The following is a 27,588-nucleotide window of genomic DNA, read 5'->3' as shown; positions in this document are numbered from 1 at the left end:
AAAAATCTGTATCCCCAGAGTGCCATATCAGGGCAATATAAAACCTAAGAAAAATCTGAAGATGTAATGTCTTTGCATATCAAACACTTAAAATATTTACAGAGCAATGCAACTTGAATCAGAATAAAACACAGCATTTTATTTTATAACATAGTGATGGCTACACTCAATTTTTCTGCTCATGGAATAAAGACCTCCCCACCCATATGATCCCTTTTTCTTGGGCAGAGTTCCAATTACCCATGCTTTAAATATCCAATATATTGGCACTTTGGGAGGTTTTATCATAGATTACTGTATTCCAAAGTCAAAAGCTGGATTTGGTTTTTTTAACATTTCTCTGCCTCATTTTTTCTTTATTGAATTACCTCCTCCAGTTCATACCACCCTAAATAATTCCTTTCCATCTTTTATGTTTATACCCTTCAAAAGTCTGAAGATTGTTGTGTCCGCCCCCACCTCCGTCACTGCTCAGCCGTGCTATACATATTTAGCTCTTTCAATAGTCTCTCGTAAGAAAGATCAGGGGAAACATATGCTGCAAAAGTTCTGACATACTGTGCTGCTTCTGGGTCTCTCTGCAGAAGGGTAAGAGAGAAGAATTACCTCATATGCATCCTTAATATACGGAAAAGCTACTCCAATTTGTGGATAGCATCTTCTATCATAAGCATAGCGCACTACAGCCACCATTTGCAACTCATCCAATGCGCGAACAAGTGCAGAAAAAGCAACTGCTGCATTCTGGAGGGAAAAAAGAAGTCTAAAAAATCATGCAAGTTTTTAATCATGAAATACATCTTTCACAGGGAATTCAACAGCATTGATTTAGTCAAGACTAGTTTCCATTTCAGCTATAACTTTAACACAAGCATTTTTTCATGTTCATAAATCAAAGAAGCAGAAAGGTCAAATCTCATCATGACAGTGGATCCATTCAAAGCTGAGCCAACTTTAGATTCAGCACATTCCACCTTTTTCACCAGCTGTGAAGAACTCTCAGAGGTTTTGCATGAGATAGGAAAAGGGAGGGAAGTCCCTTAAAGGAACATATTAGAGCACCACAGTAAGCTTTTTACCTCCAGTAGTTTGAAGGTCTGTTCTAAATAACATAGTGACAGGGCAAACTGTTGCTCTGCATGAGAATTGACTTCAGCACCAATTTCAGGTTCCTCATAACCTTGCTCAAACACAGTATCTACCAGGTTTTCATTATTCATGAGATACTGTATTCATTTGGGGTTTAATCCAACTTCTTTTTAGTCTACTGGGCAATGAAATTAGACATTTCTGTAAGCTGCACTAAAAATATTTATTAACACAGAAAGACAGGACAATCTCAAGCACCACTACTATTCTTTTTTGTTCTGCAGTAAAATACGTTCAGCATTAAATTTCAGTTTACCTTACCTCATCATATTTTGCTGCAAAGACCTTCAGAACTTGGTTGCCCATGTAGTAATGTCTCTGGATCTACAAATTCAAATGGTCAAGAGTTAGCCTGACCTAAAGAAAAGGTCACTAATACAACTGGACAATTAAATTACAAAACAACTACCATTACTCAAGTCAGAACTCACCAAATTTAATTACAGTGCATGGAGGTTAAAGCCCTGTATTTGTTTGATATCTCCATTTATCACTTAATATGGATATTCAGTCATATTGGGTAGGATATTCTCATAGCTTCCTAGTGATGGGCAGGAATGAAAGACAGTGCTACCAGCAGCTGTTACCAGTCTGAATTATACTTCAGTAATTCACAATCATTGTGGAAAACTACAGTAGTTAATACAAGACCTAAACCTAATGGTTACCATAGCTATACTATTAAATTTTTCTAGCAAAGATACATCAAAAAGGAGCTGCAAAAAGTCTCTTCCTTAATTAATAAATCTACTTCAACACCAACCCAGAGTATATACAGGTGTGCTAGCAAAGAAGCACTTATGTTAGCAAAGTTTATTCTATTCATGAACATGGTTGAATCTAAAACAGAAAGGAAAAATAGTTTCATCAAGGAGCATCACTGGAATAGTTGGAGCTACAGCAGCTCACCTACAGCAGCTCACACACACAGAAAGTCTGCAGTCATAGAAGACCTGTCACAAAGAACACACACTACTATGGACACTGATTAAAATAACCTCACTTTGTTAAAAACTCTTTAAATTACAGTCTCAGAACTAACTTCGCTATATCTTTGATTTTTCTTTCATTCATTTCATCTTTTTATTTTATCTTCTTTATTTAGTAAATTACCATAAGGCTGTTGAAGTCAGTGACAGACCTGCACCAGAGCAGGTCTGTTTACTGTATGACAGAACGATTCTTCAGCTCAGATTATTCTACCTGCAATCCTTCTTTCCTGTTCTGTCTCTAAATGCTCAGGAAATTTTACGTCCATTATAGTATAAGTAACTAGATGTGTTTATCACTACACCTTTTTTTGTTTGCCAAAGAAATTGTCCCTTTGTAATATTTTCAGGTTTATTTCTTGATTTACATGGCATGGCTTATAAATTAAAAATCAAAGTTTAAGCGGCCTCTGATCTTCTTTCCTGAGGGATGTGAACAACTCAGGGAAAGAATATAAGGTGGTTCTATTCCTTATTTAATTATGTATTTGGAGCTGTTCCAGTTTTTCTAGTCAATAATGAATCATCTTTCCATTGAAGTTTTTTAAAGAAACAATTTAATACAATACATATATTTGAATAGTGTCAGTTTTATCATTCCCAACAACAAAATTCAGGAGGCAAAACTTAAGATAACATACTGGTCTTGAAAATTTCAGCTGTAGTTAAAAACTTCCTGATATTATCTATCCACTGTAATATTAATCCTGCAAGCACGCCTGAATAATTTTATTCCACTGAGGGGATGTGCAGCTACTACTGGGCATAACTATTCACACTCCTGGCTACAGGACCACAGCACATTTTAAGATATAATTTCTGTTTGTTATGAAATCCAGAGACAAGAGAAGTACATAATGAAAACTAATTAAAAGCAATCAATATTTGGTACATTGAAATTTTTTAAAAACAACTTGTTTATTCTCTTATGCATATTTACATGACTCAAAAAATATTCCTAAAACAACCTGTGACCCTACAATTATTAACTATGTATTTGAAGTATTACCACACTGTCTGATCAACGATAGGAAAATAAAAATCCACATGAAGTAACAGTTTGCTCACAGGAACATTATATACCTCACCTGCTTTCCTCTTAGTTTCCATTTTCAAATAAAGTCAGACTAAGCTGAAACACGAGGCCAACTTACACGGTAAGAAAACCCTGCACGCAGTGAAATACATCTTGCAGAACTAAATGACAATAGTAAGACTCAGCTGGAGGCTAATAATGTACGAAGAGATCCAAGAAATTGTCTCATTGGAACACAGGATTCAGACACATTTCACTTATTATCAGATCCAGTTTCTGGTACAGGAGGTAGCACTTCCTAGCACCTCTCTGGCCCTGGCCAATTTAGGGCACATAAGCTCAAGCATGAGATGCTTCCTTGATCAATCACTTGCAGTGCACAACCTCCCACATTACTCAACAACTAAGTCTGAAAGTCCTCAGGGAGCAACCAGGTTACAGTTTCCAGTTGGGCTGGCTCCTCCTTTCAGTAAATCACATAACTTCCTGGCTCCTCAGTGCTTATGTTTTGGAATACTGCACTGCAGGAGTCTAATGACACATCTAGCAACATGCACAAGGTCTCTGTGTCACCTGTATTGCAAGGTAAGAAGATGTTAAGTTACATGCATTTGGGAGTAAGGTCCCACAGATGCTTCCTAATTCATTAGCATATTTCCTTCATTCTAAAGGTGATGATGCCTTAGCCTTTATCAAAAGTTCTCCTTTGTTCAGGCAGTGAGAGATTTCAAAGAGCAGGAGGGCTGGGAGCTGTCAGAAGTGAAGGTGTAGAGCTGCCCTATGATTTCATTTCAGTATTGACTAGTGAAGAGGACTGGGTGTAGGTAACTCCAAGATGAGTAGTTTCAGTCAGAAACTTTTCAGAGAAAAAAGATGGGGAGCAGCTTAACATTTACAGCAATTACTTGGCACTCACACCTCTGTACTCTCTCCTCATGTGTCCTTCTTCAAGAACAGTTTTGTTAAGCCTTTGCCTAAGGTTCTGTTAATGCTTAAGTCCTGGGTTTTCTGAAGGAAACCACCTTGTGCTGGGTAACTTTTATTAAAGTACTTGCTCAAAATAAGTTTCTTACAACTGTCAGGTACAGCAAATAGCAAAGTCAATGCCACAAGTAGAGATAAGTACATTACAAACACCGAGCATCTCATGGAAATACAGAGTTTTTGATTATGCTACCTTTGTCTAAGTTCTAAGAAGTCTTCACTACATTTAAGTTTTGTCACAATAGAAAGAAGAGACCAGTCGTGGTTCCCAAAATAATCCTTATGGAATTGAGAATTAATGAAGTCAGCTTCAGGCTTGCTTTAACATCACATTCATGTTGATAGGGAAGATTCTGTTAAGAAGCAGCCATACTCTTGGCTGGACAAAGCCCAGAAAGGTCACTGCATGAGCTGAACAGAAGACAGACTATTGAAGTCTGTGAGATTAAATGATGCCACAATACCTTTGTCTCCTCTTTGCAGAGATCTGAGTTCAGTGGCTCTGGCTTCATTTGAGAAACCAATGGCCATATTAACGAGCTTCTCTCCTTCACAAGACCACATATTGCTTACATGTACTAGAATCAGCAAATAAGTCACCCCTGCATATCTGAGTGGAGATGCCCCATTCCCAGTACTGAAACCCAACACAACACCACGCCTTTACTGAATTCAAACCAAGATCAACTGTCTTGAATAACCCAGGAAGCTGAATAGGAAGACATTTAGTATCTCACCTGAGAGGATCTAGTGAATCCCAAAACAGAAAAACACTTTGCTTCTGTTTTGTATCTCATTTGCTCTTCATCTTCCTTGGAAAAAGGAACTATATCACTCCCATACCGAAAACCTGGAGAACGAGAGAAGAGCATCTGGTAAGCATATGGGCCTACAATTTTAACACTGAAATTAGCTCTCTGAATATTTTAACAATGCATTCATGCCCCACAGCTACGTTCCACACATGCTCATCAAATTACTTTCCCTGTTAGCAAAAAAACCCCAAACACCCATAGACACATTTTGTACTTCGCAAAGCACTCCTTGTACATCATTTTATGTAACATAAGTACTCTCAGAGAGCAAGAAAGAAAATAAGGGAACATCTTGCCTAACAAAGTTACACTCACAGAATAGATTTAAGCAAATCAGAATAGATTTCTGCAAACAGATTGCAACACTCTCTGCAAACATAATACAAGCAGCCTCAAACATCCCACAAATCGTACCACACGAGGAGACACCAGAAGAGATTCAGAGAATAAAATGTGCTAACAGTAGAAGCAAGGTACACAACAGAAAACCAAAACACTCTTGTATGCAGAACTGGTCTTTTTATATATTTCTGTATTTTACTTCCCATGCCATACATTACAGGTATATGCCCACAAAATAGGAAAATGTAATTTCTCAGAGGTATCATCTGCTCCAACTGCTTATTCTCCTATCTCAGCTTCCAATATCCTCCCTGTAATGTCATCACTTTATTATGTTGCCACAGACTAAGGATGATATCCTCAGGTGTGAAGAAAGCAGAAGGAACAGAGATAAATCCCTGGATGAAAAACCAGATACATCTACAAAAAGCAGATACATTTTCCAACAAACTGAAAAGCAAACGCACCCAATGAAAGAAATTTGAGAATGGGTGCTGCAAATATAAAATATTGTCTAATTACAACATTTCTCAAAGGATTCACAAAACTCCAGGAGGCATCAGTAGCTCTTTTAGCATTAGAAATATCACACCACTGACAGGGAAATCTTTTATCTCTTTTGTTCACCTTGAACTGTTCACCACTTCTTTTTACTAGTTTCCCACAACTACTTACTAACTTAAGCAGTCAGAAGATTAGCTGAGAACAGTCACAAATCCTTCAAAATGCATTCTCTGTAAGAAGTGGATTTTTTTACACAGTTTTGAAGTTGTAAAATGTAACTAGACCGTCTTTTAACCATCATTTTTGTTTAAAGAAGGTCACATTGTCATTGGGACTTTATCTGATACTGCTATGAAACACCTATGAATGCTAAAACTGAAATAGAATAAATTAAATAATACAGCTTATTCTAATTTTCAATTTATGTTATTCATCTGACAGCACTCTCTATACTGTTATCTGAATAGTTCTGCTCTTTATAGTTAATATACTTGCCCTACTTGTGTGGGATTGAAATAGCAAAGGAAAGAAAAAAAACTAGTAACAAAATATATCTATACAATCACAAAAAAATGAAACAGATTTGCTTAACTCAATTTTTTAAAAGTAAGTATGCTATTTCCTGCTGTTTCTGGGGCCTGTAGTCTTCTAAGGAAATTAATCTGCTCAGAAAGAAGCTGCAGGTCATAAAAGGTATATTGCGTACCAGTACTTCAGATTGATCCTGTTATAGTACAGCAAAGCTGGTACTCTTGAACACTAAACCCTCCTTTGATGGCTTCATCTTTCCAAGTGCAGAATAACTAGAGCAGTTGCTCATCTACAAAAAAAGCAGCACTATGAAAGCATTCATGTTATCAGTACAAGTGAAGATCCAAAAATGGAATAGTGGTAGCAGAACCACTCACTACAGAACCGACTGTGGCTTTCCACAGTGTGTAGTTCAGAAAACTGTAGTGCCTTCTAAGCTCCATCTGTTGTAATTATTATTGTTGTTGTTAGTTCTATTATTATTATTCCCATTGTTATTATTCCTATTATTATTATTATTATTCCTGCTACTGGTAAAGTAAGATTTTTTTAAAATATGTGAAAACAAAGAGTCTCATGTGACAGTCTGTGTTCCACCAGCCTCCAGGGCTCACATTCTAAGACCACAGCAAGACTTCAAGGTATAAAACTAAGAGGCCCTTAGGTGACCTAAGAGTCCAAGTCATTATCTTCCCCTTGTCTTCAGGGTGCATTTAAAGACGTCATACCTTGAATAGTATCATCTTTCTGAACCTCTGTCTCATCATCATCATTCAAGCAGTAAACAGTTTCTTTTTGCACATCCTCTTTTCTGAGGGTTTTAGCATCCACAATTGCCCAAAGTTTTTTCACCCTCTCTTCTGTGACCTTGGTATCAGAATTGAAAGAAAAGGAATGTTTAACATTTCAATGGGATCTAGAGTGCTTACCAGAACACACAAAAAATCCTTAGGCTGAGTGCTGCATTGTGTTGCCAACAAAGAATAAATAAAGACTGTCAAATAATGCATCTCTGGCTGCCACCACGGTGCTTTCAGCACTGCTTCATCTGTATGAGACCTAACACATGAACTGTACCCTATTGACAGTATACTTGTCCTGGTTTTTCTTTAAACCTGTAGGTTAAGCCATTTGTGGAAGTTTTTGAGCCACGGGATACCATGTAACTTGCTTGCTATGCAATTTACTACCTCCAACTGTATAAATACTTTTGACAAAGCTTTAAGAAATATGTTAAAGATACAGTAAGACTCAATGTTCACTCAGTTTGCTGGGCCAAGTTTTCCATCGGACTTCCTACACTACACGATAAAAATACCTTATATTACTGCAACTTCCCCAAAAGGCAAAAAGATCCCAGTTGCATTATGGGACTTGGGAGGGAAAGAAGAAGTAAGTATTTACAATGAGTGAATGTTTTCCTACTACAGGGAAATAAAACTGCTTTATTCTCTCTCTGCTTAAGTGAAATTGATGGTATAGCTAGTACATGAGAAGAAAAATCTAGAGCTGAACAGAAAACAGTAAAGGCAGAATAAATTATGTCAGTTTGACTGCTGTATGACCTCAGGCCAGTCACTCAGTTCATGTTGCTTATTCTCCCAAACTTAGTTTATTTTGTGTGTAAACATCTTTGGGAGGGGACTCTTTCTGTCTATTTGCACTGGTCTGGCAAACCTAATAAAAAATTATTAATAACTATAAATAGAAAGTTTATGTCTTTCAAGGCTAGTATACCCAGCTCTCAGACTTCAGATATATTTCATCTTCATAATATCAGGCTCAGTCTTATGCTGAAACCACAAACCAATTAAACTCCATCTCATCAGATCCATCAATACTGCCACACTACACAGTTACCTATTAACTATTCTATAAACAAGAAATTTGCACATTTGCTGCCTTTAAACACACTTACTTGTTCCTAGCACTGATTAAAGGAAGCATATAAACCGTAAGAAACAGACTGGGCCCAAGCTCTGCCAAACAGTACAAACAAGCTGAAAAAACAGACCTTTTATTCCAAGTCTGAAATAACAACAGATGCGATTTGAAACAATGGCTGGTAAAACATTTACACCCACCATTTTATGCACACATGTCCAAATCCTTCCCATGCCTAGGGCTTAAAAATATATATAAAGTCTCACATATCACTGATGCTGAATATAAATCTTCAATCACAGAATTCTTAATCAGGGTCATCAACTTCAATACCACTAAGTGCCAGAGTAGACAGCAATTACTCTTATTTCTGTACCTTATGAATTTTAGTTATTCAATGTGTATGGTGAAGTTAAAGTTGCTGTGGGAACCAGAATTTTAGATGCACTGGCTTCTAACCAAACAAAAATCTCTATTATAATTCTCTGGATGTTGTTTTATCTTTATTTTCTTAGCTTTAAGGGGAAAAAACCACATGTAGTTGCACCTAACTTGCTGCCAAATTACACTAGAACCTATGATTTTACACACTTACTGATTTGTAGGCCACAATCCTTATAGACAAATTAGGACCAATAGTGAGCTGGCAGGGCCAGGGCATAGGCTTTCTTTCCATTTTCTTAAACATTGAAAGGCGTTCCAGGCTCTCTCTAAATGAAGGAATCAGGAAAACAGCAATGAACTCTGGTGAACTGTAACAAAGTATTATAGACAATGCACTCTCCTTAAGGAAACGCAGGAGCCCAAACTGTTTCAGCTTAGATTGCATAAAGCATATAAGCTGTATCAATAATCTTACCATTACCCATTGTCAGAAAAGAGAATGACAAAAAGAGGTGGTACAGTAGATTATCCCCATCTTGAGCCTTTATGATGGTGTGACACCAGGGCTTAAAGGCACTGTGTTAAGTCTAGTGATAAAACCACACAACTGCTTCTTAAGCATTTTCCATTTTTCTGTGCTCATCCAATTAGGGCATGTAGCAAGCTGAACAACACAAATTAGAAAAGACTCTCTAAGTGGTAAAACGCTTTCTACAGTGAAGCTAAAGAAATAAAGAATCCAGTTTCAATTAACAGGATTTTGTTTATGTAGAAATTAACTTTTGACTTCTTTTATAAAGTTTCTTTATAAAAGAAACTTCTTTTATACAGTACTAGTGAGCTCATTAATTTAAGGGCATTCTGTCAGAGTGAAAGAAGTTACTTCAACTATTTCTAGCCTAAACAGCAGATACACAAGTTCAAAAAACCACCAAAAAAGGAACTGTAATGAATTTATACTAAAAAGTGTTAACTTAATTGCACAACTTTTAGCAATGGAGTCCAAAATTAACAACCAACAGTAATTTATAATATATCATTGTGAATCCAAATAGGCTTGCCCTCCAGAACAGCTTTCAGCTAATACAAACTGTATGGGCAATTTGGCTGTAAAATTCCAACACAGAGAAAGCTCTCAATTTTTTTTCTTTTATTGCATGATAAAGCAAAGAAAACAAAGTTGAACTATTCTTTTCCACATTATGACAAAACCTGGAATCCACCACTCTCTTGATTAAAGCACTTGTCTGGCAGAAATCAAGATCAATTCCTAAAATTATCAGTATTCAACTTGGCATTCTACTTTTAAGTTTTCCTAGTACGTACAGGGTTGTTTTTTTTAAAATTCTGAAAGCACAATGAAAGGCAAAAACACACTGGGATTTTTATATGACATAAGCACTGGATTTCTTTTTTAGTTTTGGTCGGCTTTTTTTTTTTTCCTTAGGGAAAGGAAGATTTTTTTTTTGCTAGCAATAAAGACATCAATACAGGATCTTAAAAAAACCATGATACTACATCATTAGGAGTACTACATCACATACATTCAGGGATGAGTACAAAAATCATATACTTAACTGCCAAATGCCCAAAAATGTAATTTAAGCTCAATTTATTACCTCTATCCTTTAATTTCTTTTATTGACAGAAGAAAAATGCTGCCTGTCAATGAAACCTTGACCCAGTCAATGAAACCTTGCAAACTTACATTTCAGCTTGTATTTTATGAACACAACCTTTCTGCTCTGCTATCCCTTCCTTCAAAACCCAGAGGCAGCAGAAGTACTTCCTGTCTAATAGGCTGAGTATCATAACAAAAAAATCACAACAAAACCTCCATACTCACTTTCCTGGCATGGCTAATTTATTTTTACAAGAGTTGAAATATTTTTACCAGCAGGAATAATTAATCTAGGAAAATGGAGAGTCTATCTGCGTTGGCCAATTATCATGACAGATTTGCAAAGCTGACTTCTTAAAGCTTGATAAGCAACTTAATTGCATCTAAAACCTCACATACTCTTAAACAACTTTTCCAACTAAAGCTTTAATCTACTAGCCAAATGCCTGTTTATCCAGAGATTTTGGATTTCCCCTGAAAGTATGGCACAAAGACAGCTTGTAAAGTAGCAAGAGTCTGTGATAAAAAACGTATAAAGAGGCCAAGCCACATGGTAGGTTCATGCATATGGATTATCCTAAAGGATAAACGGGCCAGGAAAGATGCTGCTTTTCTGTGCAGTCTTTGAAGCAATGACAAAGCCTGTTTTTTTCTAGAGACTCAGACTGCTCTGTTGACTAGTACAGAACACAGACACAGTGACACGTGTCTGTTCACTAATGCACAGCAATGCTCAAGGGGCAGCTTCTATGGCTGCTGAGGTGCAAAGCTGACCAGCTGAGCTGGGGGAGGAAAGGAAATCCCACAAATCAACTGATGAATTACAGCATACAAACCTACAGGGACAACCCTCATCTAAAAATTACCTTTGATAATGACATTACAGCTGTGGTCTGCTAAGCTTCCTGAAAATCACATTGTCTAAAAGATCACTTTTCATAATTGTAGAACAGAACCACTGAGAAGTAACATCACACTATGATAAGGCACGTAGGTGCATTTTGCCTGTTTCCCAACTAAGACAACACCTATGCAGAGAAGTCTTGGATATATCATTAGCTACAGTTTTTCAGAAATACACAAACTATTATTCTTTCATTGGGAAAACAAGAAGCGAAAAATCATCTTTCAATTCTTGCATTCCTAATGCAAGAAAAACAAAAAAAAGTATTTTGTTTGTCACAGTGGCACAGCAGACTGTGATTAAAGAGCAGGATTCAACAAACAACATTTACTCAAAGAATTTGTGGGAGTTTATCAAACTAGTGAGCTAAAAGTAGTCTGCAACCACAGAACAAAGGCTACCATTAAATGCAGATCTTCAAGCTGAACTATGCCACAAATTCCATCTCTTTCTAAAACATGTTTTTGAAATGACATTTACAGAAATGTTCCCTCCAAAATCCTCCAACACTAAAGACGCAAGGAAAAGGATTTTTTTATTTAAATACAGATACAGATCATTAATTTTCCCCTGAAATCTCTAAGCTCTTTTACTTACTCTAAAGCCGCTGAAGAAGATGTATGAAAGGGACTGAGGGTACAGTAAGTCATAAAATTCACTGACTTCAACTGATTACTTAACTTCATCTTTTGGAGAAGAAATTAGGAAGTATATCTGTAGTACAATAACCAGGATTAGCCAAATTTACCTGAAAGTATAAATTTCTTCCAGCCCTCCTTCTTCATCCAAAGTACACATGAGCTTCCTCACCACATCAATACCTTGCTTTTGTTGTTCAGTTAAACCCTTTATTGGAAAAGAGCTTCTGTGCATATGAGCATGTACACTGGCACTTGTATCTCCACTTCCATCATCAACACTCACTGGGAAAGGCAGACTGAGAACAAAAGAAGAAGCAGTTAGTTTGACTTTCTTCCTTATTAAAATAACCAAGCAAAACAAACCAAAAATGTTCTCAGGATCAATGATTTCTATCTAGCTGCTGAGAGATGGATAAAGAGCCACAGAATTTGCAAAACAAATTAAGCAGTATTTCAAGTCTACTTGGCCTTGGTAACATCTTGACCAGAGTGATGCACCAATTCTGGGTATTGTGCATCAATAAAGACATCCACATACAGGAATAGATTAGACAGTAAAGTCAATGCTGATTAGAAAGCAAGATCCATTAAAAAAGATTGAACAAAATAAAGCCCATAGAGAAGGGAATTAGAGGGCAGGACAGCCTTAAATATAAAAAGCTGTTGCAGAGAAGAAGGAAACAGTCAATTCTTTTTATTCTGCCTGCACTCCAATTACATCATGGAGTCAGGTCAGATAGTGTAAAATCTGATAAAGGCATTTCAAACCATAATCTCTAAAACCAACTGCCTGAGGAGAGAGAAGAGTCTCCATCACTGCAAATCTTTACCAGAAGGTTAGACAAACACTGCTCAGCAACAACAGACATACACCTGACCCAGTCTGAAGCAGAGGATTGTTCCAGATGACTTGTTAAAGGCCAGTCCAGGCCTATGACTCTGTATCAGCTCCAAATGCCAGCAAGCAGGACATTCTCTGCAGTGGAGCTATTAGGTATTTCTGGAACAAATGTTATTCTTTGAGATTTTAATAGCTTACAACACTGGATGAATTTCTGACTGAAGAGGACACATTTTTCCTGCACTTCATGAATCAGATTTTAAAATTTAGCCAGAGGTTATACATAAAATGATTTTGCTGCTCTTCAAAATATAGGAGAGTGTTAACTAAGCATAACAAACACAGTAGAGAAAGATGTGTAAGATCCTCAGCTCTCTGCCCCAGAAAACACCTGCAGATTTTTTATCTGATCCAATTCTGAATGAACCACATGATACCTGTTACCACATTTCTACAAAGTGAAATAACTTTAGCATTGTATTCTATTTTTCAAAAAGCAGCCTACATGTCTCTACCATACTTCCACCTCATTAGTCCTCACTAAACTTATCCATGAAGCAACAGATAATAAGCAGAGTTAACATTATGCACAACAGTGTCACATAGAGCAAAATTAAAGATCAAGCTTCAGCAAAGTGTTTGGTACCTTTTTAGGAAGCAGATTCCGCTGACAAAATATAGAAACTGTATTTTTAAGCTGATATGGCAACATCAAAAAGCTTCACACCTCTGATAGGTAAAAGTTAGGCTGCATTCACTATACAATACCCAGAGACTACTGTGATGAGAAGTACATAATACCCAACACTACACAGTGCTCAGCGTGTGCTTGGCACCTGGAAGCAGGGAGGAAAACCAACTCTCTGCTGCAAGTTACAACCTAGTCTATGATCAGGGCATAAGAGATAGAAGCATAGGTTATAACAAAAGGTTTAGCAAGACTTTTTTTTTAAACATGCATTTTACATTTGTGAGAGTAAAAATCAAATAATCCTTTGCTCCTGTGGCTGGGAGACAGGGTGCAAACCTGCAGCCAGTGCTGTAACAGCAACATTTCATTACTGCTTCATAGACAAGAGAGCAGCAGCTGAATTCCAGGGCTCCAAAAGATGTACTCTGACTGGCAGAGGTACTCAGATACATAGTTATGCACCTCTACTGCCTCCAGTGCCAACAACAGCTCAAATAAGCCAGGAGGGGCATGTCACACTGGAAGCATAACTGCTTTTCCTGTGTAGACAGAACCTGATATTTTTGCATCCAGCCTCCCCCTAAGCAAAGGCAAAGATGTTTTGTGGAGGATCAGACCATGATTTTCAGTCACATTTCCCTACCTAGTCCTTCTTTTATCTTCCAGATGGGTTGACAAATGGCTTGAACGAATTAGTGATTAAGTTCACAACCCTGTTCCTTACAGAATGCTGGATCTAGCTAAAAGTACATGGTCAGAAGTAAAACTAGGACTTTAACTTTCTCCTGTAAAAGTATTTATAATAAAACAGCCACACAAAGTTTTGCTTTTAAATAAACTCCTCTAGAAGGCTAACAGCTTCCAGTGGCCATCACATACAGACCTTAACACCACCACTGATTATTTGTATCAATGCCTGTATCTAGAGCATGACAATCAAGGGATTCCTGTTCTAACACATAAGACATTGCTTCCATCTTCCAAGTCCATCATTGTGAATATAACCCTTCTCTTCAGACCTGCTGCTCTACTGACATAAGAATCAAGCTATTAATATCTGCAACACTACCTCATTATTTCTTCCCAGTAATGTCCTTACCTAAAAGGATCAAGGCTGTTGCTGTGACAAAACCACTATTTTTGAGGCTATTTTTGGCTTATTGTTTCCTAATTCTCTGCTTATATTTTTGTCTCCCATTTTACACTTTGGCTCTAAGCTATAAATTTAAGTGAAGAAAAAGCCATCATCTTAATTCATTTGCACATTATTTAACCAAGAGGACTTGGCTCATAATTGGAATTCAAAGTACATATAACTGACAGAAATACTTACAATAATCATATTATTTACTGGTACACCTCTGAAGAGACCATACACCAGCAGATGACCAGCTATTTCAGGATCATTATTAAGAAAGAATAATTTCCCTTTAAAACATGGCATAGTACATAACAGCCATATACTGGCTGTTTTCATACTTACAAAAACTGAAGTGAAATTCCTGTTTTCTTCAAGTTAGCAATGATAATTTCCAGCTGATCCTCACTGACAGGACTACTAAGGTCTGTAAACAGTTCAATGTGTCTCTTCTCAAATTTCTTTCCTCTTAAAACAGAGAATAACATTTACATATATTGAAAATATTATAAGGCAATTTTAAAATAATTTCCTTACATAATAATAACAAAAGTAATATATTTGTAATTACTTTTACCAAAGAAATATACTTGTAAAATGAAATAAAATAAATAAATCTATTTGGTAGAAGTTGTTCTATCATAAGTTATACTAGTCATCCTAAGTGTTCATATGATCCCTGTTTCTCCCTTATACCATAAAATTGAGGATTCTAGCCCTGTGACTGTATAAATCACTAACTGCACCTAAATGAATGGAAGACTGCCAATTTTCATCAATGTGGATAAAATGCTAATAAAATATGTTAGGCTGTTTATGGATTACACTGGTTATTTCCTTTGCAGCTGTAAGTCTGTTCCTGTGAAAATGCATTTTATATTACTGTTGCTGGTGGGAGTTCCATTTTAGTAATCTAATTCAGTAGATTCACTGGAGAAGATGGCCTTTCAAGACTACTTAATATACTAAGAAGTAGTAACAGTATAGATCAGAAAGGCTGGCCAATGACAGAACAAAATTCAGTTGAACTGGTTGAATTCAGTTTTGATCTGGATAATCAAACACAAGAGTGATTTTCTTGAATTTTTACCCCATAGTATTTTCTCAAATGAAGGCAAACTCCATATCAAAGGGGTTGGTGTATACAGGATACAACAAAACCCATTGCTCCACAGCTATTCAAGACCATAATGCCATAAATACAGTGATTTTCATTCACAACTCAGTTTTAACCATTAAATGGATACAGCTTTCCACACTGATTAGACTTTATTCATAAAAATATAAATTGCATCACCAAGTCCAGTCTTCTGCACTCACAGTTAGATCATATAACCTTTTTAGAAACATGATCAAACTCTGGTTTGAGAGGAAGTGCAGTTACTTTCCTTTCCCTGCACCACTAGTTCAGAGGGTTAGAAACACCTTGCCAGCCTAAGTATGTTCACTGATAACTTTGTAACACTGATGTCAACATTTTTTCTCAGCTTAAAGAGTGTTTTTTCCTATTGCACCTTTATTTCCCAAAGCCTGCATATTTACAAACAGCCTTTTCATCTCAAACAGTCTTTAAATTTCTAGGCTGAACAAATTCACCTTTCTAGTTTTGTTTTCTTTTTTCTTTCCAAAATGCGCCATCACATTTAAATTCAGCAGCCCTTTCCTAAGCATTTTAACATTCAGATCAACAGTTTTTGAAAGCAGAACACAAGGAATGTGACAGAAAAGGAAGGCTATCTGCCTTCTATAACGGCATTAATCCTCTCATGGCTCTACTAGAGAGTTGCCAGTTGCCTCAGAAAGCTCTCCAATTGTCTGGACAAGTTAGATGTTTCATGAGGATTCTCTGGAGACAAACTTCTGTAGTGTGCTGTTTACCTTTAATTTTCCTTGTTTTTTTTTTTTTTTTTTCCAGAAAGCACTTCCTATGTTTATTCATACAGTAAATATAAGACTGACAAGAAAACATCAGTGCAAAGTCAGACTTTTGTATAAGCCCTCAGGTTACATACTCACATTGTTTGGTTCTGAAGCAAGTCCATACACACAATAATAGCATCCAAAACTAGGCAAAATTAAGAAAAATCTCAGAATATGAATCAAGTAACAAACAGTGTTTTTCTCACTCCTCTCAAAGACTGACAAACATGCATTTTAGTTAAGAAATACTCTTTTGAGATAAATACTTTTCAAATAACTGATGTGCAAGAGGTTTCTATACAACTTGTGTGCATTGTGATCTTGTATCTGCCCCACTTACCCAATGGAACACTAAAAAGACTACTTCAGATCCCAGCCTCTCAACTGTCAATGAGAGGCTCAAGTCCATGAAGAGGCAATCTAACTTTTAGAGAGTTACTCTGAATCCACCAACAAAATTTCAAGATATATCATTTTCTCACACATATTTTTCTTTGAACCAACAGCATCTGACAATCTCTTCCTCATCACAATGTCCATTGGGAATGTGTGAGCCAGCTGAGTGGCTGCACACCTCTCTGAAACAGCTCTGACTGCCAGGATAGAGCTCACAGCAATCACTTTATGGCCACAGAGACAACACAGGAAACTGAACTGAATGTAAATGAAACACATGAAGGAACACCATGGAGATCACCCTTTAAAACTCATCACCTTACATGTAACTAAGAGCAGAACACAGTCAAACATGAATGGCATTCAAAACAGGGAGCAATATTTGGCAATGTTAGAAATACTTTATAAATAAATCAATCTGATAAACCTCTATTCCCCTTTCTCTGGGGTATAGTTTTCTTCACAGGAGCTGACATGGGGCTATGTCTTGAAATTGTACTGGAAACAGTGATGATAATATAGGGATGTTGTAGTTGTTGGTGAGCAGTGCCTGCACAGAGCCAAGGCCTTTTCTGGTTCTTGTACCACCCTGCCAGTGAGGAGGCTGGGGGGGCACAAGAAGCTGGGAGGAGACACAGCAGGGACAGCTGGTCCCAACTGACCAATGGGATATCCCTCACCACCTGGCATCACACTCACCACGTACAGCTGGCAGCAAGGAGGAAGGGGGGATATTCAGAGTTCTGGTGTCGGTCTTCACAAGTAACCATTAAGTCTGATGGAGCCCTGCTCTCCTGGAGATGAGTGAACACCTGCCCGCCCTGGGGAAGCAGTGAATAATTCCTTGTTTTGCTCTGCTCGTGTGCACAGCTTTTAACTTCCCTATTAACTTGTCTTTATCTCAACCCAAGAGTTTTCTCCCCATCCAACTGGTGAGGGAATGAGCAAGTAGCTGTGTGGGGCTGAGTTGCCAGCTGGGCTGAAACCACGACAGTCTGGTTTCTGGAACTTCTGCTGACTTATTTCATAAACAACACTTTTATTAAAAAGCATAAACCGAGTTCTGTAATGTTATTTTAAAAACACATGCCTTATTTGAAGCCTAAAATTATATTACTATCTTTGTTCTCTTTAATTAACAGAACACTTCATAAAAGCAACGATTCCTTTTAAGGCCAAGGCTACATCTGTTAGCCTAAAAGAACGTCAAAAAGCAGCTAAGTCTGCTTTTGGACAAACTTACAACCACAAATTAGCTCAACTCTGATAGTAGTTAAAACTTGGGAGGCTGAGCCAAATTTCACAACACTGACTTCCTGTCTCCTACGTAGCTGAATCAGTTCAAGAAGTGCTCTTCAGCAAAAGGATACAGTCTGCTTGTTCAGAGCCTGCTTTAATCACATTTTGAATGTCTTCCAGCAGATCAAAATCTGGCAGCATTAGTGATCTATGTACAGTAATGTTTTGGTATTGACCCTCACTGGCAAGGCCATTTCTAGTGCCATTAGTGCCAAACAAAACTACAGCAACTTCATCTTTACTCTCAGCAAAAACCTGCAGATACAGAGAACACAAAACAGGTATAAAACACAGGCAGATTCATACACAACTATGTTAGGCAGATTACAGCAAGCTGAACTAATTTTGAGACATCAATTACAATGGATTTACTGTTTTTTACTTATTCGGTGCTATCCTCTCAAAATATAATCTTACAGAGAGATCACAAAGTTAGATGTAATTAAACCAACAAATTTACAAGATGCTATCTGAGATAAAACAGATAAAATTGGTTGATTCAGTCCTCAAAATGAGTCTCCTGTGTGGCAATTAATAAGTGTTAAAATATTTTAGAGAAAGAGAAAAGCAATTCTTTTCCCTAAAAGCTTCTACTGCCCTGAAGAAAAAGGGTGACCGACCCAACTATCACATCTCATGCACAAAAAATACAGCTGACACAAAGAGCCCTGTCACTCCTGCATAAACAGAGACTAATTCTCACTCATTCCTCATTTATTTCAATTATTAGTAAATGAGGAAAATATTTCACAGTTGTTTTTAACACTTAAGAAGTCACACACACACCTGTCTCTGCACAAACTTTGTCATAATCTTCTTGGCTTGCTCAAGTGAAGACTCTTCACCAGGGGAAGAGCTGCTCATTGTACGGCCTACATCCAGGCACAGCACTATTGCCACCTGGAAAGGGGGAGTGAGAATAAAAAATAAAATGCAAGCATAATTACTTTAAAGGCTACATACAAAACCTAAAAATCAAACTCCATTACAAGTGGTTTCTTTTACACTGTTAATAAGAGACAATGGTGGAAGACAGAACTGGTATAACTGCACTGAAAAGAAAATAATTTCATCCTGTACCACGCTGCAGACATTTTAGTGGAAAATACAAAAAAATCCTGTGTTGCACAATAATCTGTAAAGGGCATGCAATTTCTACACAATCCCATGAATGTATTCAGGATCTAAGGGCTCTTCTGCACTAGGAAATAAAAGAGATATTTAGTTGACAATTGCAAGGATGAATTCCAATTTCAATTTAGGGGCTTAAATCCCTCACATTAGTCTATGTTTTTGCATTTCTGATCACCTCTTTAGCTGATCTATACAAAACACTGCCCAAGTCTGCCCATGAATTGATTTATACACTAGAATTAAATAAAATTGTTTCTTGCAATTTCTCATTTGACTCTAAGTTTCTCTAAAGTTCTTTCACAGACTCTCCTTATCTTGATTAATCATCCACATGAATATAGTTGCAAGAGACATTCAGTAAAATGAGGCCCTGCATGTCCAAGGCCAGCTCAAATTTATTCTCATGGATTAAACCAAAGTTCCCTAAATATACATCAAAACCTTGCTTGATGGGCTGCCAGTAGATTAAATTACACTGCCTGAAAAAATTGTTTGCCAGAACACGGGAAAGTCAGGTATTACCTAGGCTGGAACCAGCTGACTTGTTTTAAAATACAAAATATATCCAATTCCAGAAGAAATGAAGCCGAAAAAAGGATGTGGGCAATAATCCTAAGTCTGTCAAGTGACACAAGATGTAAAGTCTACACAAAATGGATGAACAGCAAGAAAAGGTGTTGGTCTAAGCCTTGCATACGGCCTTGCAAGCAACTCCAAGTACCTGCTGAGCAGCAGAGCTTCACAAGCTGTCCAGCAGGTTACACTCAGTCTCAGCACCCTGCTCCTCACCCTGCCTTCATCAGGCTTGCCTGGGAGCTGGGAATAAGTGCCTGAGTCAGCCAGGTCTGCAGAAGCTCAGAGAGGAACAGAGGCAGCTCCAGAGGCTGCACTGCATTCTAACAAGAGCCTTGTCAGAGCCACCTCCAGCCTGAGGAATTACTAAATCTACCCACAGCAGCAGCTGCAGACCCTCCTTGGCTTGGTGCTGTGCTCCCTAAAAACACACAGTGGCTGGCAACCAAATCCATCCTGCTGTCCAAAAGGGGTAACGTTCTCTTCATAGATGGCAGGATGACAGCAGAGAAGCCACAGAAGTGCAGGAGTGAAGAGCTGCTGTTCTGTTTACGAAACACACCATCAAGTGTCAAGAGCCAAGATGCTCTTCTGGAGGAAGGCAGCAAACCCAAGCTGGGTGCCCGGTCAGGTATGTGGAATCTTCCTTCAGGAAGAAAGCAGCTCCGGTGGTAACCCTCCTCCATGTCTCTTCAGCTGTTATTAACCTCTGGCCATCTCACCTGAGCACCCAGAGCTGCTGCTGGCAGGGGCAGGGTCCTGAGCCACACTCGCCCGAAGCTCGGCAGGTGTGACCGCAGGACAGCACTGTCACAGCTGAGCTAAACCAACCCGCCCTGCTCGAGTACTGATAAGGGCGATATGGAACAAGCCTGCCTTTGTCTCTGACCTCTCGGTGCTGAAGTAGCTATAATAAAGCAGAGAGATGGCTACAGCAGCACAGATAAAGCTGCGTTTAACAGATACTAAACTGCTCCGTAACACAAGAGACCTGAACGCAGCTTCCACCACTAAGCTTCCTTAAACGCACCACACATACAGACTGCATTCTCAACAGACCATGCTCTTGCTATTATTACTCTAATAATTATTAATAGCATTGCTCTTGCTATTATTACTTTAGCAAGAGCAATGCTAGTCACTGCTGCGGGAGCTGCACTGTGCTCTAAAGCAGGAACACCGATTCCCCCTGAGCTATTCAGCTTTACACCGCAGCGGCTCGGCGGCCAGCACGGGGAGGAGTTACCCGGTGCCCGGGATGGGTGCCTGTGTGTGCCCGGGACCCGCGGGCCTCACGCTCACCTTGCCGCTGGGCGCCATGGCGCTCCTGCCGGGACGCGGTGCGCCGCGCTCAGCGCTCCGCCCGCCGCCGCGCGCCGCCTGCCCCGCGTCCCCCCGGGAACACGGCGGCGGCGCCTCGCGTTCCGCGGCGGGGGCAGCGCCGCCTAGCGGCGGCCGGGGGCTCGGGCGGGGCCGCTGCCGGCGCTGCCGGCTCGGGACGGGCTGAGGGGAAACTGAGGCGGGCACGGCCGGGCTATGGGAGAGGCGAGGGAGATGTCGGGTGCCCCCCGCATCTTTCTCCTCAGGGCTCCCCGCAGCCCTCCCTCCAAGTGCCGCATCTCGCAGGCGTGGCTGTCATTTTGGCCGTAGTTCGAGCGGAGCGTAGCCCAGGACAAGCCCGAGGCAGGTGGACCGGGGCCCCTGGGGAGAGGCGGGGGCAGGACAGGTGTCAGGGGCTCTTCTGCCCTGCCCTGTCCTAGAGCACCTCCCGGTTCCCCCATCCCGATGTAAGCCCGGCTGTCAGCACAGCCCCACAGGCACTCTCTTGTCCCCCACCAGCATCACCGGGGAGACAATCGGAAAGGTTAAAGCTGGAAAACTCATGGGTTGAGCTAATGGCAGTATAATAAGAAAAGCGAGAGCCATGCACACCAGCAAAGCAAACCAAGGCATTAATTCACTGCTTCCCCAGGGCAGGCAGGTGTTCAGCCATCGCCAGGAGAGCACAGCTCCAGCACGTGTGTTGGTGGCTTGGGAAGACTCCAAATATCCACCACTCCATGACTCCAGATAGCCCCTCTTCCTCCTCCTCTCCCCTTTATATACTATGATGTTATATGGTCTGGAATACCCCTTTGGTCGGCTGGGGTCACCTGTCCCAACTGTGTCACCCCCAACTCTCTTGCCAATGTGGCCATACAAAAAGCAGAACAGGCCTTGGCTCTGTATGCTCTGCTCAGCAATAACAAAAACACCTCTGTATTGTCAATTACATGTTTTGGGTTTGTTCAGCACAAACCCAAAACACATCCCCATACCAAGTGGTGTGAAGAAAATTAGCTCTATCCCAGCCAAACCCAGCACATCACCCCAGAGGGGCTGTCTCCAGGGCTCTCCAGCCTCCTCTCCATGGCACCCCAGAGTCCCCCAGGACACAGCCTGCTGGGGAGCTGCCATTCCCCTTCTCCACTAGGACAGGGATTTCAGCTGCCCGAAGCATCCCAAAAGTTGAATTCTGCCCATGAATCACCAGTGGATCAGGTTTGTTTCATTAAACACTGGCACAACACTAGCTTTGTCCCACCATGAACAACACAGAGAATTTCTGAACCACACTACATCCAGGCTGTTTGATCAAACTGGAACCCACTGATTATAAGAAGTCCTAGTAAAATAGATGCTATATCAGGTATATATTGGTACCCATTGGCTATTAAATCATTAGAGATATATGAGAATGGCAAGTATTTAATCACATGTATTTAGTACTTCTTGTTCTGTGTTACCTTCCCTGCATCCTTTGAGGGTATCATTACCAGTGTCTTTCACTTCTAGGCGTATCTCAAAACCCACATATTATCTGTGATTATTCTCAAAACAGAGCTCCAAGTGGGGATACTAGTATAGTTACAAAAGAGTAAATCTTACACGAACACTTCAAAAATCTTGTACCACAATACGACCCTACAAACACAAGTGTTTCCTTTTTATATTGAGTGATGTCTGAAGACAAAAATCCCCTTTCCCTCCTTACTACATGGCCATGCTTTGGGAATACTTGCAATTGAGGAATTCTCTCTTCAAAGCACTTTGCATATCAAAGGAACAGAGCAGCTTGGCAATGTGACAAACATTTTAGGGGAAACTGGTAGACAAAAAACCCCAGTCAGCTACTGCCAGAGAAAATCTTGCATTGTCTTCCTGAATGTCTCTAAGGAGATTTCAGATTAATCAGCCAAGGAAATCAAGCTGCTTATTATCATTATTATTATTATTCCTGATGTTATCTTAATCCCAAAGCCCTCCCTTGGGCTCACAACCAGGCAAACCCCGCTCCAGCTGATTTCCAACATAGCTTGAATTCTAGACACAAGACAGGAGATGTGCACACACACACACAAGGGAAGAATAGAGAAACAAGAACTCATCAATTTAATCAGCAATAGCTTTTCACACACCAGCAGAAAAGCATTTTGCAAGGCATCGTTATCAATGAACATTTTATTTTTATGCTAGGGCTGGAAAGTAAAACCTCAGCCCTGACTGCTGGAACAGAATATTGACATAAACCCCTTCTCTCTGACTCCTAGATTTGACATGAAAGCTGAATCCCAGGCTTTGGTCCAAGCTCTTGCAGCTAGAGCTGTAATTGCAAACATTACTTAGGGAAAAACCAATTTAGGCCAGAACTGGGAACCTCTGATTGCAGGAGGTTTGTATGCCCAGCCCAGGTACCAGCACCCTGTTTCCTTACAAAGTCTGAGTAAAACTAAAGACACCTGTAACCATGAAACTCCATCTGTGACATTTGTCCTTTAGCTCTCAGTCTGACATAAATGGGGGCTTTTAGCTCTCTGGCAAAACACACAAACAATAAACCCAAACATTTCCACTTCACACCTTCATGCTGCCAGATTTCTTCAGAGCTGTTTCCACCATTCAAAGGAAAACTGGCTAATCATTCCTGAAACAAACCTTAATCCACATTTCATTTTTCCTTTGCAAGTCTGAACAGAGCTCCCTTATTGGTAATCATCAAATCTGACTCATCAACTCCATCTGGGGCACTGGGGCTTTGTTAGCCTGAAGATTTGAGGATCTTTGCTTGTAAAATCGTGCCCAAAAAAAGAAAAAAAAAAAAAAGTCTGTGATTGTCTATTTCTGTTGTATAGAATGACAGTCTCTGGATGTCAATATTATACATATATATATATATGTATATGTCACTATTTTACAATAATAAATATGTGACATATACATATATATGTCAATATTTTACAATAATAAATATGTGACATCTCAGAGGACTCAGGGTCCAGGGTGATCAGCTGTAATCACATTCACACCAAAGTGTGTCCCACCTCAGTGTCAGTGAGGTTTTCACTCATTGCTCTTCTCATTCCTTCTTTGGTTAATTCTCCCCTACCCCCAAACCAAGCCTGGATGAAGTAAGCACACTCCTGGGAAGCGGCAATGAATGATCTGCTTTGTGCTTAACTTCCTTCACTCAATGCCTTTACAAGGCAGCAAAGAAAATGGCTTCCCTGGTTTTTTACAAGGAATGTATTACCCAGAGAGTTACAGCTGAGACCCAGCTGCTTATGGCATCTCTGAGCAAATGTAAATGACCTAAATGTAAAAGTAGCAAGATGACTTGGCCTTTCTCCCTCTTTACCCACAGGGTAAACCTTTGGATAAATGCCTGGTGGAAAGATGAATACCATAGCCATCTGGGATCTAGCCCAATAGCTTTATTGAAATGGATACATGAAGCAGAATTTTCTACAGAAAAATAGAATTAACTTTGCAATCATTACCTATTCTTTGCCTGGGATGATACATAAAAGTGGGTGCTAACTGCAAACTGAGGAATTATGAACTGAATTTTCTACATATAAACAAAGCAGGGCAAGCACACTGTGACACCAATCAGCTTTGTATTTCCATCAGTACAAGCTTGGCAGCAGGCAGGAAGACAAAGTAGATGGGAAATTGGCACCCAAAACAAAGCAGATCTTGGAAGCTCATGTGTTAGCATCCTCCTACATTGGGCTTTGTGAGGTGTGTAGTTGTCTTCTCCCAAGAGGTCTTTCCAAACACCTGCTTGAAAGCACGTGCCAAAACTGTGGTGCAGACTAACACAAGTATTTATTATGTCTGTTTAGTGATTTCTGATGGCCTTCTCAAGGGATGCAAGCCCAACTCACAGTGTTTGCTTGGTTGCTTCTGTGGAATACACTGCAGGGAAAAGACCTTTAAGATGACTCTAAAGCAAAACTGGTCTTTGGCTTTGAGGTTCAGCTCTAAGTCCACGGGGCTTGTTCTCACTCTGTGATTCAACAACATTTGGCACATTAAAAACTGTGCCTTTAATAAACTAGAAAATAACTTCTAAAGAATCCTTTGAGGGATATAACAGTTTTCATCTCTTGGTCTACCTGCTTTGTGCATTTTCAGTTTAGTTCATGAAATGCAAAGAAATTAGCCTCTTAGAAAACAAAGACATTACTGCAGTAGGAAAATTAGCAAAATAAGAAAGATTGTACCACACCATCCAACCTTGCCTGAAAACATAAAAGAAAAACATAGGAAGGAGAGGTAATGAGTAAGGAGAGTATATTGACTCGGGGTGTGTCCTGCCAGGCACATTCCTGTTCTGGGACTCCTGAATAGTGGCAAATGGGTGGATCACAGCTGATAAGCTACTTCAAAGCAGCACACCCAGAACTCCTAATCCCATAGCACTGCAGAGGAGAAATGGCTCTTCAAATTCTTCAACATGGAGCTGAGAGACAGAGGCTCCATTTTTGCAGGTCCTCTCCCACTGGGGTGTCACTGTTGCTTTTCCTTGTCACTGCCCCCTGCCCCAGCTGCTGAATTTACAGCTTTCTCTTTCCCTTCTCCAGATTATGCAGTAATTACACATTTCTCAGGCAGAAAAAACACCCCTTCCACTGGCTGTGATACACCAGCAGAGGCCTTATCAAGTGCCACAGAGAGGGAAAGCATGAAATCACAGGCCAACGGTGTTCACGGCCCATTTTTCCCCGTGTGATTTTTTACCTTTTCCACACTGTCACAGAGTCACACTTGAGGATAACAGTCTTCTGTAGCCTGCATGTTCTGTCCTGCAGAATTGCTGCCCATCCAGTAGTTCTTCCATCTGCTGGTTTTTATTCCCAAAGAATTGAATGGCACATATGTCTAATAAGTTAAATCCTGGATTCTTTCCTCATTCAATCCATTTATGAAATTGCAACAAACAAGTTTTTTTTTAGCTTTATCTTCTCAGCCATGGTGATTGTTATCCCCCCCATTCTGGTGACACTTCCAGATTTCATAGGAACTGTTTTTTCTTCAGCCAGGTCATAAAAGGACACTGCACAACACAAGATAACCAGTTCTGGGAATAACCATTAGGCACAGCTTAAGACACATCACTCTACCTGCTTTTGCAGCTCTTTTGCCATGCACTAAAATGCACAACACCTCCCAGCTTGCTCAGGAGAATGTCATTGAAAACATCATCCAAGCCTCACTAAAGAAAATAAGGAAGGTGGGAGGATGATTTAACAACATTTGTCCTTAAATCCCCCTGGTTTTCCTTTTACTTATTATGTTCTGAGTATCTACTAAAGGTTTAATCATTTGCTACACTACTTTCCACTCTCTAAAACCCAAAGAGCCTCTAACTCCCTGACACCTTTGCCCACTCTCATCCCTTTTCAAACTAGATACTATATTTGTAATCTCACACATGACTTTCAAGGGAAATCATTAAAGCTTGCTTTGGCCAGTTTTATATTTGTCTTGGATGGACTTCACCTGGCTCAGCTGATTTGAAAACATCTCCACTGCAAAGCTCTGACATTTCCTGTTTTATCTCTAATCACTTTTTGCTGCTGATGTTAATTGTGTTGCTGCCTGATTGCAGATGACCTTTGTAAATGGACAGTCTTCCACAGCTGTCAATTATTTAATTAGCTCAAAAGGCAGAAGCATATGCTGTGGGTCCAAAGGTTTCATCCCAGCTGAATCTCATGTAACTGTCAGGAGGAGATTATTTAATGCAATCTCATTTTCTTTATTTATTTGTTTTTCTGTAAGAAGTAAAGAGAACATTAAAGTTGCAAAAGTCCCATCTCCAAAATAATAGGAATTTCTGTCATTAAAGTTTCTTTTCCAGCCTTAACCAAGTATTTCTCTACACTGTGACACAGATTCAACTACAGGACCAGGTACTTTTTGCCTGACAATGTCATAGTCTATTTCAATATATACTGGGATAAAATTAGGGCTGTGCTCTCAAGGAGTCATGAGACTCTTACCTCATTTGTTACAAAAATTGGGAGACAGTGAAAGAGGAAATTCTTATGTTTATGGTAACTAAATGGCACTTTAAGAATTAAACTTTGGTTTTGTTCAGCAGATTGCCTGTAATTAATATAGGTATCACTTGAACCAATTCTCTCAACAGTAAGCACTGGTTGTGTGAATCACATTTTCTTAGTGCTTAGTTTGAGATATGTCAGACCTGCATAAATGTTGAGCACTCACAGGCATTTGTGAATGGAGCTTCACTTTCAAAGCAGAAAATGCCTCATTGTGTTAAATGTTCAAAAACAATCATCTGCAAGGGGCAGCTCAGAGGGGCAATTGAGCTTTTTAGACTTTTGTATCATTTAAAATATTGTGCCTTTGTTGCCACATATTAGTTCATCAGCATTTATGTCACATGTTATGGGAGGAAAAAAAAGTATGTTTAAGAACATATACGTTACAGTGGCATGTATTACTGAGAGATTTCTTTGC

At 39.4% G+C, this 27,588-nt stretch overlaps 1 protein-coding gene across 4 annotated transcripts in view; it reads right to left on the bottom strand.

The window, feature by feature from the left end:
* XRCC5 (X-ray repair cross complementing 5) overlaps positions 1 to 26,334 on the bottom strand; it is a 54,835-nt gene extending 28,501 nt beyond the window's left edge. The window contains exons 1-11 of one of the 4 annotated variants that reach the window (XM_038142427.1): positions 25,840 to 26,334; positions 18,856 to 18,969; positions 18,141 to 18,324; positions 16,471 to 16,519; positions 14,800 to 14,922; positions 11,892 to 12,080; positions 8,830 to 8,944; positions 7,079 to 7,217; positions 4,896 to 5,008; positions 1,411 to 1,473; positions 607 to 744 (exon numbers count right to left, since the gene is read on the bottom strand). In XM_038142427.1, coding sequence (XP_037998355.1) covers positions 607 to 744; positions 1,411 to 1,473; positions 4,896 to 5,008; positions 7,079 to 7,217; positions 8,830 to 8,944; positions 11,892 to 12,080; positions 14,800 to 14,922; positions 16,471 to 16,519; positions 18,141 to 18,324; positions 18,856 to 18,933 — 1,191 coding nt within the window. In that variant the 5' untranslated portion in view covers positions 18,934 to 18,969; positions 25,840 to 26,334. Of the gene's footprint in view, positions 1 to 606; positions 745 to 1,410; positions 1,474 to 4,895; positions 5,009 to 7,078; positions 7,218 to 8,829; positions 8,945 to 11,891; positions 12,081 to 14,799; positions 14,923 to 16,470; positions 16,593 to 17,469; positions 17,592 to 18,140; positions 18,325 to 18,855; positions 18,970 to 21,078; positions 21,191 to 25,839 lie in introns of those variants that run through there. The other 3 variants (XM_038142426.1, XM_038142428.1, XM_038142429.1) reach the window with 3 other exon arrangements.
* Positions 26,335 to 27,588: the final 1,254 nt, after the last annotated feature.

This window comes from Motacilla alba, chromosome 7 (assembly GCF_015832195.1).
Source record: "Motacilla alba alba isolate MOTALB_02 chromosome 7, Motacilla_alba_V1.0_pri, whole genome shotgun sequence".
Lineage (NCBI taxonomy): Eukaryota > Metazoa > Chordata > Aves > Passeriformes > Motacillidae > Motacilla > Motacilla alba.
Note: the sequence above shows the minus strand (reverse complement) of the source record. Positions and strands in the feature narration are given on the sequence as shown.